Source organism: Neolamprologus multifasciatus, chromosome 22 (assembly GCF_963576455.1).
Source record: "Neolamprologus multifasciatus chromosome 22, fNeoMul1.2, whole genome shotgun sequence".
NCBI lineage: Eukaryota > Metazoa > Chordata > Actinopteri > Cichliformes > Cichlidae > Neolamprologus > Neolamprologus multifasciatus.
Window position 1 is genome coordinate 20675148 of NC_140459.1, and position 14367 is coordinate 20689514.

At 38.7% G+C, this 14367-nt stretch overlaps 1 protein-coding gene across 1 annotated transcript; it reads right to left on the reverse strand.

Annotated features, from left to right (window-relative positions):
- Positions 1 to 342: 342 nt before the first annotated feature.
- On the reverse strand, positions 343 to 1879 carry bet1 (Bet1 golgi vesicular membrane trafficking protein). Its single transcript, XM_085148738.1, has 4 exons — positions 1714 to 1879; positions 1441 to 1547; positions 1208 to 1264; positions 343 to 601 (listed from the first exon to the last, which is right to left on the reverse strand). Exons 1-4 carry the CDS (start codon positions 1730 to 1732, stop codon positions 446 to 448), a joined length of 339 nt encoding a protein of 112 aa, XP_085004864.1. The 5' UTR covers positions 1733 to 1879; the 3' UTR covers positions 343 to 445.
- Positions 1880 to 14367: the final 12488 nt, after the last annotated feature.

The window sequence follows — 14367 nt, forward strand, 5'->3', positions numbered from 1 at the left end:
GTTCAAGTTGAACTCAGCTGATTGCTGAGAATTACAGTTCTTGACACTGCCGTTATCGTCTACAGTCATAAATCATGCTCTTCTCAATCCAGGTTAACTGGTCAGATATTAAGTATAAACACCGTAAATACTGATATTGTCTGTTTCATTTATGCATACAGTATGCACTACATTTCCTGTGATTATTGATTTTCTCAGACATTGTCCTAAACCACTTTTACTTTTTAGCACTCCTTTAAAAAGCATTGGTAGGCCTTTCTACACTTTTTCTCGAGTCATTGTTTGAAAGCCTGACACTGTGGCACATATGAAAGTGTAATTACTTTAAAAAAAAAAAAAACATCCCTGCCTTTTCTCTTTATTATCCTGGTCTGGTTCAGATGTGTCATTGAAGCACAAACTGGAAGAGAAGAACTGAAGAGCAAAGTCCAATAAGATCCTCTTATCACCTCAACCTGATAAACCAGTACAGGACAAAGAAGACGAAAAAGCAGAAGAGCAGCATGTAGCACAGCACTTTGGTCTGACTGCCCCGGGACAGCTTCTTGACTCTGCCAATGGTGGCACCAAGCAGGCCGCCCGTGGAGTCAAAGTCTGTGTCCTAAAGTGAGAAGCAGAGAAGAAAAGTGGTAAATGGTAAATAGACTGATTCTTAAGTAGCACCTTTCTACTGTTCTTGAGTATTCAACGCACTAAATACAATATGCAAAATCCACCCATTCACACAAGCACTTTCTTCTATGATTTCAAGTGCTTACGAACCAACATTCACAAACATTCATACTCCAATGGATGGGTCAGAATGATGCATTAACTTGGGTTTAATATCTTGTCCAAGGATATTTGGCATGCAGACCAGGGGGAGCCAGGGATCAAGCCACCAACCTTCTGATTAGTAGATGACCTGCTCCACCTCCTGAGCTACAGCCACCCTGATTACATGATTACAGAAGTCCAGCAGAGAACAATATTCAAGTGCTAGGAGACATTTCTGAAGTTTACAGTGATGGTATCTGAATCATTTACTCAAATTCTTTAGTTTTGGGGGGTTTCTTAGTGACTTCTCACCAATAAGTCAAACCACAACATAAAACAACACATAAAGCAGGCAAAAATAGCTCCCTGCCAACCTCAGACAACACTAAATGTTGCTTCTTTTTCTTGCTGTAGCAGCAAGTGGTCCAGCGTACTCCAAAGTAAAACTCACCATATCGTCCAGCATTTTGTTCTGGTATTTGACTTCTGTGCCAATGTCAATGGAGAGCTGTAAAAATCAATTTATTATGATTACGTGACTTGTAAAACACAGTAATTGAAGAAATTAGGTTACATTTTGAGTACATACAGAAACCGTCGAGTCATTTATATTAAACTCTTTGCTGATATAATTACTAACTGTTAAACATAACAACAAAACGCTCGTAATCAGCAGTTACTTACACTTTTTAAAGCATTGACTTTAGCCCTGAGTCCCTCCTGTAGGTGTTCATTTTCTTCCTCGTATACACTATATCCACTGGCCACATAGTTCCCAGAGCCTCCTTCACCTGTATTAAAATACATTAAGCATTAATAAAGCGTTCATGAACAACAGAGTACTCAGAGTACCAAACAACAAACATTTGTTAACACCAGCTAGCTTTAGTTAGCTAGTTAGCAACAAATGCTACGTATGAGAAAAGAGAAGCTTTGGTTTAATTGTTTGTTTCTTACCCAGTCCGGCGCGCCTCATTTTGACCCGACCGAAGCTAACACTGCCCAATGGTTTATGTTAAAAGACTAAATAAGAAGGAAGTTCGACTTCTGATTGATCCGGTAACTGTAGCACGTCTGCTCACAACACAAACGCCACGACACCCTACGGCGGCCGACGAGGACAAATGGAGAAAAACGAGTAAAAAGGAAAACCGTATGTGAGCTTGTATATGAGCTTCAAATATAATTACTATTAAACCAGTTTCAAAAGAAAAAATATAAAATGCTCATTATGTAATTTATGTATGCCTTGCGCAACCATGTTACTGTCATACTGAATATCCATTCAGTTTCAATACATTACAATAATAATTAATTTAGATTAATTTAAGCAACTTTCAAAATCTACCTTAACTTTTCAAGGTGTGACAAATAAATACTCAGGAAAAATGACATGTTGTTTAATAATATTTATATGTTTGTAATGTTTTTTTTTCTATAAATTTCTTTTATGTACAGTGTTGCAAGTCACTGTTAGTTGGCAGTGGAAATGGAATATAAATGTAGTAAATGTAGTGTAATTGTTAGAGTGACATGCTCAATCTTATAAGAAAACATTGGAAAAATACAAAATATGTCATAGAGGTCTGACCTTTATACTATACATGGTGTTAGTAATCGCCTAAATCATGTCACTTATTTTTTTTTATAATGTTTTTATTGTCAAGTCATTCCCTGTTTTGTCTTTTTATTTTTCACACTGAATAGGTTTCAGTAACAGGGTTGCACATATGTTATAGAATACAACTTGAAAGGCACACACAAAAATAGTCTTATGTTAGTTTGTCTGTGTACCCTGCAGTGTGTCCACAGTGGGGTTGTCAAACTTACTTTATGTCATGGGCCATACCATACAGCCCAGTTTGATCTCAGGTGGGCCAGACCAGTAAAACCTCTGCATAAAACAACACCCATCTAAACTGTTTCCATTCTTTAGCTGTCAAGAAGTACTTAAGAAAGCATAAGCATCAGAGAAAGACACCACTTACTCAATTCCCCTTGATATTTTCCAGACGGTAGATGATTCATTTAACAGATGAACAATTTGAGAAATCTTCATTAAAAATAATTGCGATTTCAAAAAAACATGTTATTTTTTCTGTTCTCATTCCGTATACAAGATTGCTTTGAAGAGCACAAAACTTTAACATGTGGACTTTCTTTACTTGTGTGTAGTAAAGCTGACAAAGTAAAATGAAAAGCAGTGTATTTTATTTAAAATGTAATTATTTCACTGCAGTTTTCACAATTTCCAAAGACATCCAGTGGTACAAATTGGAGCCTTTGGAAGGCTAGTACTGCCGCCCGAGTCACGTACTTGACGCGGTGCTCTAAAGCATATCGTCAAGTGTGTATCCCTGCAGGGAAATTTTCAAAAGCTATGTAACTCGCCTTGAAATTTGACAAACCCACTAACAAAGGGAAACTTTTCTAAGTAAGTATATCCACATCAGGCTTTAGTCTCTGTGCCTCAAGCCCGTTGTGAGGTGACAGTATTTAAAGAGTTATAGTCATATATCGAAAGAAGCCAAAGTAACTCGGCTTTTTTCTTTTTTTAATGCAATATAAAGCTTATGTTGTCCCTGAATTGCAGGAAAAAAAACCTGTAGGAATTTTGCATAACTGTCCACCAGTCTCTGACTTCAGATCACTGTAATGTTTGGCCTCTTTTCCAAGCAGAATTCCTTCTCTTACTTCTCACGACTGAAAGCAGTCAGATACACAAACATCCCACAAAATTTCACTGGGATCTAAATCTTGGCTTTGACCGTTATAAGCCATTCCATCACTCTCCATTTGTCCTTTTTTTCAACCATTTGATGGTGGATTTGCTACAGTGCTTAGGATTATAATGCTGATAAAAAGTCCACTTCCTCTTCACCTTAAACTTTCAGACAGATAGGCTCAAAAGATCTGAAAGCTCTTTGATGTGAAACTGAATCAAAGTGACTGCAATCTACACATTACTCACAACAAAGTAACCCCAAACCAACAATTCCTCCATCATGCTTCACAAACATCTTCCCTGGAAAAGCTGATTTTTGTCCGTGCCCAACAGATCCTCTGTTATTGTAACCACAAAAGTATATATTTTATTATGTCTAGACAACATTATTGTAAGCAGTCTTAGCCTGTATGTTCAATAGCAAACTTAATATTATTTTCAGACAATAAAAGCATTTTTTTCTGGTGCAGCTACCATCCAATTTGTGCAGCCTCTTTCTGAAACTTAGACACCAACAGTAGCACCAGTGACCTGCAGATCCTGTGATAATATCTGAGAGTGCTTGAAAACTTCTCTTTGCATTAAAGGGGTCACATCTGCACTCAGACTACAGAGCAGCAGAAATGTCACTTTTCCCTACAGCAACTCATTCATTTCAAATAATTTTTAGATCCCCGAATGCCAGACCCCTACCATTTTTTTCCTGACAACTTTAGAGATTTCTTCATATCTTGCCACACTGACATCAAAAGACTTTATTAGCAAAGAGAGTCACAGGCTCTGGATGTCAGAGGTTCTAATCTGAGCGCCTGATTCTCATGTAATGGGTCTGAAGCTGTGATAAATGTAGGGTGTTTTATATGACTGATTATTTCTTTTACATTATGAATATAAATCTGTGTCAGTTTCTTGTGTCTCTTGTTTTAGTATTCCTCCTTCAGGGAGGGAGGATGGATAAAGCACATTAAAAAAAAACAACTCACATTGATCAAAGTGTTATAAAAAAAAGGTAGAATGGGAAAAAAATACAAAAAACCACCAAGTGAATAGAAAAGAAATAAATAAATGTGTGTCAGTGGGGGCTAAACATATACAGTTGTGTCCAAAAAAGGCACAGGAAACACAAAGAGCAATCAGATGGACTCAAATGACTGATTAGTTTTAAGTCTAGTTTTAAAAGACTCACTGGACCCCGTGGACATAGAACTGTTGATGATGGAGAGGCTGCTTGGACCAACAAGTACACAGTGTCTTGTGTGCAGGTTGTGGATTTCATGGAGGAAACAAACCTAGCAAGGGAGAATAGTGTAGTGGGTTGAGGCAGGTCATAGGTTAACTGGTTATTAAAAATTCAAGACAGGTGCGAGTATGAGTGTGAATGGTTGTTTTTACCTGTGTTAGTCCTACAAAAGACTGGCAGCCTGTACAGGGTGGTGTCCTTCTGTTCTCTATGATAGCTGAGGTGGGCTCAGCTATCATAATTAAAAATATTCTACAGGGACTCATATTGTGTCGAGACTGCACTAGCTTTAATGAAATTTAATGTTGTTTGAATCTTTTCTTGCGTGTTCATCTGTATGTGCTCTGGATCTCTTCTCATAACACAAAAACAACAGTCATCATTCATGCTTTTGGTTGCCAAACTCATGGGATTCACACGCTTCGATAGGAAAAACAGTCTAAAAGAAGAAAACCGCTGATTCTTTTTTGCATCTCATGACTATCTTTTAAACACTGCCAGCCTAAAAGTGGTACACGTCAGCGGGCAAACACAGACAGATGTTTTCCTTTGAAGAATTTTTAACGCAATCACCATAAAATGGAAAGAAATCTTCTTTGTGGGTTGAATAACACGGGCTTACTGACACATCCATCTGTGCTGCATGGGACAGAAAAGAGTTTCTCAATATTTGCAAAATCCTAGAGGTGCTGTTTAGCAGTGATGAGCTGCTAAACCCCTCATACATCATCGCTCACCTAGCTCTGTGCCAATATCGTAGGAGACAGCTAATATGATATAAGAGATTAGAATGACTTTCGTGATGTTAATTTATTCCAATCCAATATCTTATAAATACATAAAACTTTAAGCTCCCCTCTGCCATAATGCATTTCAATGCCCCAGCAGTCATCTTTTTATGTTTCAGCCAACGGCTTTGCTGTATGCATGACCTTGACATGAGTCAAAGAAGGGGAGGATATTGATTGAACTGTGTGCACCAGTCTCAGCTGTCTTTGTGTATCTGAGAGGATTGGATTTATTAAAAAGATCTTTAGAGTGGGGAAAGGCTTCTGGATGTCTAGAAACTGGCATTCATCTTCAGTGAATTGCGTGGATGCAGAACAGCCCGGCTGCACTGATCAGCATGCACGGTCCCTGAGCCGTTCTTCACAAACAGTACAGTTTGCACTTTGCACAGATGTCTTTTCATCCTCTTGAGATATCTAAGAGTTTTCAAATGGTGCTTGAAATCTCCACAGCAGATTTGAACGTGCTGTGGTAAACAGTACTGCAGTGAGGACGTTTATAGCTCCCAATTTAACAGACTCTAAGATTCTTAAGAACTTATTATATAGTATCTGTAATAATTAGAAGAAATTGTTAACATTTTATAGAAAGTGCTATTTTTGTTGGGAGAGTGGGTACTGTTTTCTAGTCTGAATACTGCATACAAAGTCATTACTTATGGTGAAGATAAATACACTGCTCGATAACATAGGTACAAATGGCTAAAGTGGCATATCTCATAGTTAAAGTGTGGAAAAAATGTCAATTCGAGCTTTTTCTGGTGTATTTTGTGGGAACTATCCAGGTGCTGGTACTTTCAAGAATACCACTGATGCTAAATGCTACAGCTAGATGTTTTCTTTGTGATAAGAACAATTAGTTTGGTGGTTAAATGTTAGCTTGATTCATTTCTGACCTCTAATTATTTCTAATAAATTCCCCGTTTTACAAAAAACAAAACAAAAAAGCATTTAAAAAATGTTAATATTAAAGCACATTTTTATAAGCAGGACAGGTTCCTGCTTAAAAATCAAAGCTACTGAGACCTGATCCTGCAACTGACTTCTCAGATCATCTGATCAAGCTCTCTTTATTGTTCTGTGCTCTTACTTTAAAACCAGAGGCGATCACATATTTGAGCCTCAGCCTGTCAGGTCGGCTGAATCTTTAAACAACAGCTGAAAACTCATTTTGATTGGTTAGTTTTTCCCTAATTGTGGTCGCCTGCTCACCCACTGAGCTAAACCAGCATGTTATATTTTTAGTTTTAAACAGAGTTTTGACATATTTCTAAATGTATTTGCGCATTATTGTTTTATAACGGTGTTATAACAGTGTTTTAGTGTGAAAATTCCCAGTATCCCAAGTTAGTTCACGCTACCAGCTTTTCTTGTCAACATTTAGGTAAAAAAGGATAAATGGTAGTTGGATAAATTATGCAATGGCTGCTCTGCATATATGGAAAAAAACATATTCCCTGAACCCACCTATGTTAAGTATTGAGGATAATCCCCAGTCACCAAAGTATGCATGCCATTTGATGAGACAAGGCTATAATTAGCTGAAAATGAGAAGTGCTAACCTATCTCTGCACTGCACCTCTCTGGATGCTGCTGAGGCTTAACAATATCTCGCTCGCCCTGATTAGCATAATTTCTCAGGAGAACGGAGCGATAGATGAGTCAGATGATGGTGGGGAGAAATGTAGAGGAATACATGCCTTAGGAAAGATCAAGAGGATGATATTGTGCTTCCTGATGTTAGTCTCAGGAGAAACAATTTTGATTCCCATACTTAATATTGCTTTGAACCACAGTTAAAAGAACTCTGCTGCTCTTTTAGCTTTGACTGCCTTGTAAATTTTGATTATATCAGGCTTAACATGAGCAATAAATGGTCAAGCCTAAATCCTTTTATTCATAATTAAGAGTGTTTTAATAAGATGTGAGAGACTGTGAGATTTGGATAAGGGACTAGGACAGAATAGACAAATGCAGAGAGAAAATGAGGGCAATTTATGCTAGAATATAAAAGTCAGCTCATTACAAATTATGGTGGCCTGACTATTTACTGTTAGATGAATTATTATGGGTTCTCTCCGGGTACTCCGGCTTCCTCCCACCGTCCAAAGACATGCAGCTTGTGGGGATAGGTTAATTGGATAATCCAAATTGCCACTAGGTGTGAATGTGCGAGTGAATGTGAGTGCGAATGGTTGTCTGTCCCTGTGTGTTGGCCCTGCGACAGACTGGCGACCTGTCCAGGGTGTACCCCGCCTCTCGCCCTATGACAGCTGGGATAGGCTCCAGCGCCCCCCGCGACCCTGAAAAGGAGAAGCGGAAGCGAATGGATGGATGGATGAATTATTATGAATTATACAATAAAACGTTTAAAAAGGAATACTCATGACATTTACAGTAAATAAGGATGTTTTAATGGATTTCTTTCAGCTTAACTACCTCTTCATTAGCATAATCAAGTTAAGAGTGGCCTATTATGAGTTTCCTTATTTTGGGTTATATATGCACACTGTTACAGCGTGTGGTTGATGCTCTTATTATACATAATGAAAGTCTTTATTTCAAAAAGTTTTTTCTACTCTTGGCTTGTGTAATGTAATTGAGAGCCCATAAGCCCCGCCCACTCACCCATCAAACCTTTAGTTTCAAGGAGGAGCCAAAATGAGGGGAAAAATGAAGAAAGCTGGCTCACAGAGAGAGGAGCCATGACAGCAGATGAACTGATGGGCTCCACCAAGCCCAAGAATAAGATAAGGATTATTTTGAATTGTGAATTATGCAAAGCTACTGTAGAGGATAAACATATGAAGTGAGCATAAAGGATCTCCTTTAAGCCAAATAGAATGAATAGCCAGATAGTTGTGACCTACTGTAATTTTGCACTGTTGCCACATGTAGTTTGTAATGAATTACTTCACCAGTTGTTGTTTTTATTTTGGTTTTAAAATAAACCATCTGTAACGAAGTGACCCATCATGGCCCTGGGAGTTTTCTGCATGTGTTCATTTCTTAGTGAATTCTTTCAGTTTGGGATTTTTGTTTGAGCTTTTCTGTCATTCAATAACTTTTCTGTTATTGAACTTTTTTTGTTTTAAGAGTTTGCTATTCTTCAATTTCTGTTGTTAACTTTGTGGTAGCACTTTGCTTCTGTGTTCTGGTTCATGTTTGCTTTGTTAGCACAATGGGCTTCAGTTTTATTGTAGCCTCTGAATTCTACTCGCTGCAGCATTAGCTCTGAATTAGCCTTAGTTCCCACTAATTGTGTTTAGTTCCCTTACTGTTTCTCGATCTTTTCCTCCCTCTGTGGTTCCTTTGGTCCCTTTATGTTTCCTTGTCTGTTGTGTCATATGTCTTGCCATGTATTAGTATTCATGTCTTCTCTGTTCATTTCATTTAAAGGCTACTTTTCTGTCCTGAGTGTTGTCATCTGTGGTTATTACGTTCAGCTGGTTTGTGGTTTGTTCAGATGCAACTTTGCAGACCTAAGCTGTGCTGCCAAGTTCTTTTCAGAGAGAGGAGAGAGGCTTTGTTCTGCCAACCCTTTCAAACGAGCCAGTTCAGTCATGTTCTAACTGTACTGTCACAAACTTTAACATTTAACATGCTAACTGAGGCCTGTAGAGCCCTGGTTCACCTCCTGTTAATTGGTCGGCCTTTTATCATCTGCATTTCAATACCAAACTCAACACTCCATCTAACCCGACACAAACATTTTGTTAATGTTATATTTTAAAGATATTATTATAAGGTGTTACTTTCCTTCTTTCAGGTAATAATTATATAAATACAAAGTTACTGACATTGACATTTACGAGCTTCTACCAGCGAATAAAACAGTCACATTTAAAAGAAAAGAAAAAGTTACTGAAAAGACAAATCTGGTTGATATGAGCCTACAGATGACTCTGGGCCGTGATCAGAGAAAGCTTCTTGACTTTCATTAGATCTGGAAGCCTGGTGACCTCTGGGACTCTAACTAACTAACTAAATAAATAAATAAATCTGTGTGATAAGCACATAAAACATGATATCCTGCCATATTCTAAATGCCAGCTTGCATAACCTTCCAAATGAAGATCAAAAACTGCAGGGAAAAGCTGTCTCTAGACACAGAACGACATCTGCCATCATACGAGCAAGAACACGGCTGTCTCCCGACTGCTTTCTGCCTCGTTTCGACATAACCTCGTGCACAGATGCAGATCTGCATGTGTGATTTCAGTGTATCGTTTCTATCACTTATATAGGTTGCATGCATTGCATTTTGTCATCTTATTAGTATTCTGTTTCATCACAGTTTCCTTGCAGGAAAGGCATCCAACCATTCAAGGTGGGAAAAAAGGGGAAAATTGAATTTTCAAATAGAGTGGTGGGTGGGTGGAGAGGCGAAGGGATGCAGAGACTTTTTTCAGAATCCTCCTTTAAAAGCTGATCTTTAAGCTTCATGACTATCCCATGTTTCTGAATTCTTGCAGGGGAACCCTTGTCACTCCTAATGAGCAAGCCTATTACTCAAACTAAAGTAGGTTGTCGCCCCATTGTCCCCATTCTGTTATTAACCCATTTCATCTGTGTCCCGGTATGTTTGCAGGTTGTCTTTGCCTGCACCTCATGACCCGCAAAACTGCAGAAAAACGCCCCAAAATATATGAGCTGCTTCTTTCTTTTTCCATTGAGCTCTGGGCACTGATCGACGCCATCACTGATTTTCTTGAAAAGGGTGATGCGATGCCATTTACAGTTGAATTGAGATATTGATTCGCAAAAATGCCGTTAACCTAAAAGGCCACTAGTCTCAAGTCTTTTTCCTCAGCCTGATTGTGCCACACGGGACTGTTTAGTCCTCTCTCGCCGCTGACCTTCTAAAAGGTGCCATTTGAAGTGCTCCTGATTGCAAATTACATTACTGCTTTCCTAAGTACCCCTTGAACTGAAGATAACACATGTTTTGCTTTTTATTCTTTCTCGTTCAGACGACACCTTTGTTGGTCCAACTTTTATTCATCTCCGTCTACAGACAATCCTCAGCTGTATGTTTTCATTGTGATGAATGTGCGCCGGCTGATAGATAAAGCTGGTGTTGCAGAAAACTACAGTGACACACACAAAAAAAATATTCAGCTATAATTGTGGCTTGTATTCAAATTGTTATCTTTAATGGAGCAAAATCGTTGATATGTTGAAAATATTACCTCTGCCAAGGAGGTTATGCTTTTCTAGGGCTTGTGTGCACGTGTCTCATTCTCTCTGTTCATAAATACAATAGCTTGAAAGGTTTAAAGGTTTCTGATAAAACTTTGTGATGATAAAACCAAATGATGTTCTTGATTTGGAAACTGAGCTTTAAAAAAAAACAGAGGTTAACCCTAACCCTTTTTTAACCAAGAAAACTTTACTCCTTTACTTTAATCCATCACCTGCTGAAAGGGAAACAAAACTCCCCAAAATAATGCCAAGCAATATAAATAATATAAAAAAGCTTAAGGGTACCAGACAGGATACAAAGCCTAGTCTGGGGCGATCGTGGCTCAAGAGCTGGGAGTTCGCCTTGTAAGGTTGAAGGTTGCCGGTTCGAGCCCCGCCTTGGACAGTCTCAGTTGTTGTGTCCTTGGGCAAGACACTTCACCCGTTGCCTACTGGTGGTGGTCAGAGGGCCCGGTGGTGCCAGTGTCCGGCAGCCTCGCCTCTCTCAGTGCGCCCCAGGGTGGCTGTAGCTACAATGTAGCTTGCCATCACCAGTGAGTGAATGGGTGTGTGAATGGGTGGATGTCTGAACGTGTAAAGCGCTTTGGGGTCCTTAGGGACTACAAAAGCGCTATACAAATAAAGGCCATTTAGTCTTTTGGAGCAATGCTCAAAAAACAAGAGGAAAAGATAAATATCTCACAATTTTAGAGGCTTCAGTTTTAAACTGATGTTTGTGCTTTGGAGCAATAAAGCTACAACATATTTCAAGAATGCGTTAATTTAAAATTTCTGCTTCAAGCTCGTCACATCCTGACTCTTCATTCTGAACTCAGTGGATACCCCCTCAGCTTTGTTCTGCAGTGCAATGAGACGCACGTTTAGCATTTTTTTTCCTTAAGAAAGAACAACACAACCTTCAACCAGAAAGAGAAAGGACACAACAGAAGTTTGAGTCCTTTCTCTTACATTTTTGTATTTTACTCGCTTACTTTTGTAGCCTCTGGTTGCCCCCTTGGTCAAGCCATGTGAGATACTGGGCACTGGGCACTGTTTTCACTGCTGTTACCGCAGGATTAGGCTAAATGACAAACAGAGCACTTTTAATAGAGTCTTTGCACCATGCTTGGGCTTTAATTAATCAGTTAAAAAAAAAAGAATGACTAGCTGCAAATTCTGAATTCTGAATCTCTATATGACACGTTATGTAAGAGAACATTTATGGAAAATCATTACTCGCAAGCTAAAGGAGTTTGGAACATTTTCATTAAAATATAGAGGTCAATATTTACTTGCAGGACAGTTTGCGGTGTTTTACAAGCTGTTCCAATTCAGTATCACCTGTTTACTGCACATCTTTACTCCTGAGAACATTTTGAGGTCATATCACTTCTAGATAAATGTTTGTGGCCACCGACTGCTTTGCTGAATACACTGACTTAAATTTTAGCCACACAGATGCAGGAGGATTCAATAAAGCCTGTGGCAGGTTGTTTACCTCAAAGACATGATGTAACGGACTTTAAGCGAATCGACACCTGGTGAAAATTAATGCTGAAATGCCTTCTTAGTTTGCACTATTATTAAGTTTGATCCTGATTTCTGTAGTGCAGATCTAAAAGATAGCTAATACAACTACATTCATATTCACACAGGAGCTATTGCAGATGTATTAGTAATATGACTTCTTTTTTTCTCTTTCTCTGGGACACAAACCATCCAGAGGTCCCACAAAACTAACATGAATATTTAGCTGAAAGCGCACTGAAAGAAGAGATATAGTGTCATATATTGCGTTATTGGATTTATTTATATGGGCTTTTTCATTATTCATCCTGTCAAGGTCTGCCACGCCAACGTCGCCATTCCTAAAAATCGCCCCACTGGCCTGTGGTCATATGAAATCAAGGTCAGAAAAAAGTCTCCATAACATGAATGGACGCAACTGAAAATACTTGATTTTTTTTAAGCAGTTGAAGTTGGACAGTATAATATTGTAATAATATGATTCAGTTATAGTCAGTGGTCCGTTGTGAAGGATGACTGTCGTGCCATGTTTTTTTCCTTTATTCGAGGAAACATTCCTTGCAGGATGTTTGCATCTTAAAAGCGATCTTGACAAACCCTTCCAGTCTTCTGGAAACATTTATAGACATAACAAAATTTTATTCTCAGGAAATGTTTTGGTGCGATGCCTCCAGCTGTCTTAAACACATAGACTGTTATAACAGCCTCGTGTATAGCTGGCTTTCGAGATTTGCCGCAACAGAGTTGTGGTTTCATTCAAAAAAATACTAAATAAATCAGTACCAGTTATAACCAGTTATAACACAAGAGTATATAATATATAGGTGTTTTTATAAAATAGGACCTTGCTGGTGAGGAATGCATATTTTGGCAACTACATGAGTGTTTTGTTAAGAGATCCATTGTTTCAAATACGTGCTGTTATTTTACTTTTATATTTTCGTCAGTTTTCTTTTTCGCCATTAAGGAGCTTTCAAGCAAGTTAGCAGGACGAACCATCCATCAGGCTGCTTTTAGTTACCATTCAGAGAAAAAAGAGGTTTATAAAGTATGGCTTTAATAACTAACTGGAGAAAGCATTGCAAGGCTTTCTCCCTCAGTGAATGTGTCCTACTTTAATCTCTCCCTGTGTGCGTGTGGAATACATGCTTGTTACGTCCTCGTCTGTTTCTTTTACCGCTCTCACTTATTTCAACCGGAGCCATAACTCCAACAAAACACAATATATATATCACACAGCACACCCATAGTGTGGGCTCCAGCAATAAAGGTAATTGAGCTGCTCCAAGCTCCAGGATCTCGCACGCAGTGTTTACACAGCTACATGCAATTGTCTGTGTGTGTTTCCTCGAGCCTTATAATTCAGCTTGACTTGTTTACAAAGTCTGAGAAAAGAGTAGGGTTTTGTTGTAAAGGCAAATTCGCTTAGCAAAAGCAGATAAAGTTGATACTAACACAAGAAGAGAAACACAAGAAGAGAAACTGCTTTGGAGCTTATAAAGAAACACTTATCCTGGTCAGGGTCATGGGGTGATGGAGCCATCTTTGGAGGATGTATAATATTCTATAATAATATAGAAAGCGATAATGAAAAGGCATGCATAGTGTAATAATAGTCACATCCACTAATTAGCATCTCATCTGTGTCCACTTCAAAGAGAAAAGTTTGCAAGGCAGAAAGACACAATCTAGCAGAGTGAGTCATCATCCAGCCAGGAGCAGACTGTGAATGTGTTGCCTTTGATCATTCAGTGAAAACATTTCTGTCATCGCTTTTATTTCCTGCAGCTAAGTTGGGTTCTTTCATAATGATGCATTTAGATAAGATTGTTAATGCGCAAGCTGGTTCCCAGTTCTTATGGGAGTTTAGCAGATTCAATTTTAATGATGGGGAAAGTTGGAAAACTGACCACATGGAAGTGCCACTCCTGCTGCAGGCCTAACAGCTTTCTATTAACTGCCATAACGAGGATTTTTTTTCCTCTCAGAGAGAGAAAAAGAAAAGAACAGGCCAGGCGATGCCCACCCTCATGTGAATTTCATTCAAAAAAGCTTACCAGCATGCCAAAAACAGAATCACTGGGGTTTTTTGCACTGTTGTGTCCTTTATGTCACTAAAGCTTTGGTCTATTGCATTTCTCCTCCCT

Excerpts from the sequence above, each read along its gene's own strand:
- bet1 (XM_085148738.1), bottom strand. Across the intron at positions 1,265-1,440 it reads AAGTCAATGCTTTAAAAAGT|CTCTCCATTGACATTGGCAC; the intron begins GTAAGTAACTGC and ends TGATTTTTACAG. Across the intron at positions 602-1,207 it reads ACAAAATGCTGGACGATATG|GACACAGACTTTGACTCCAC; the intron begins GTGAGTTTTACT and ends TTCTCACTTTAG.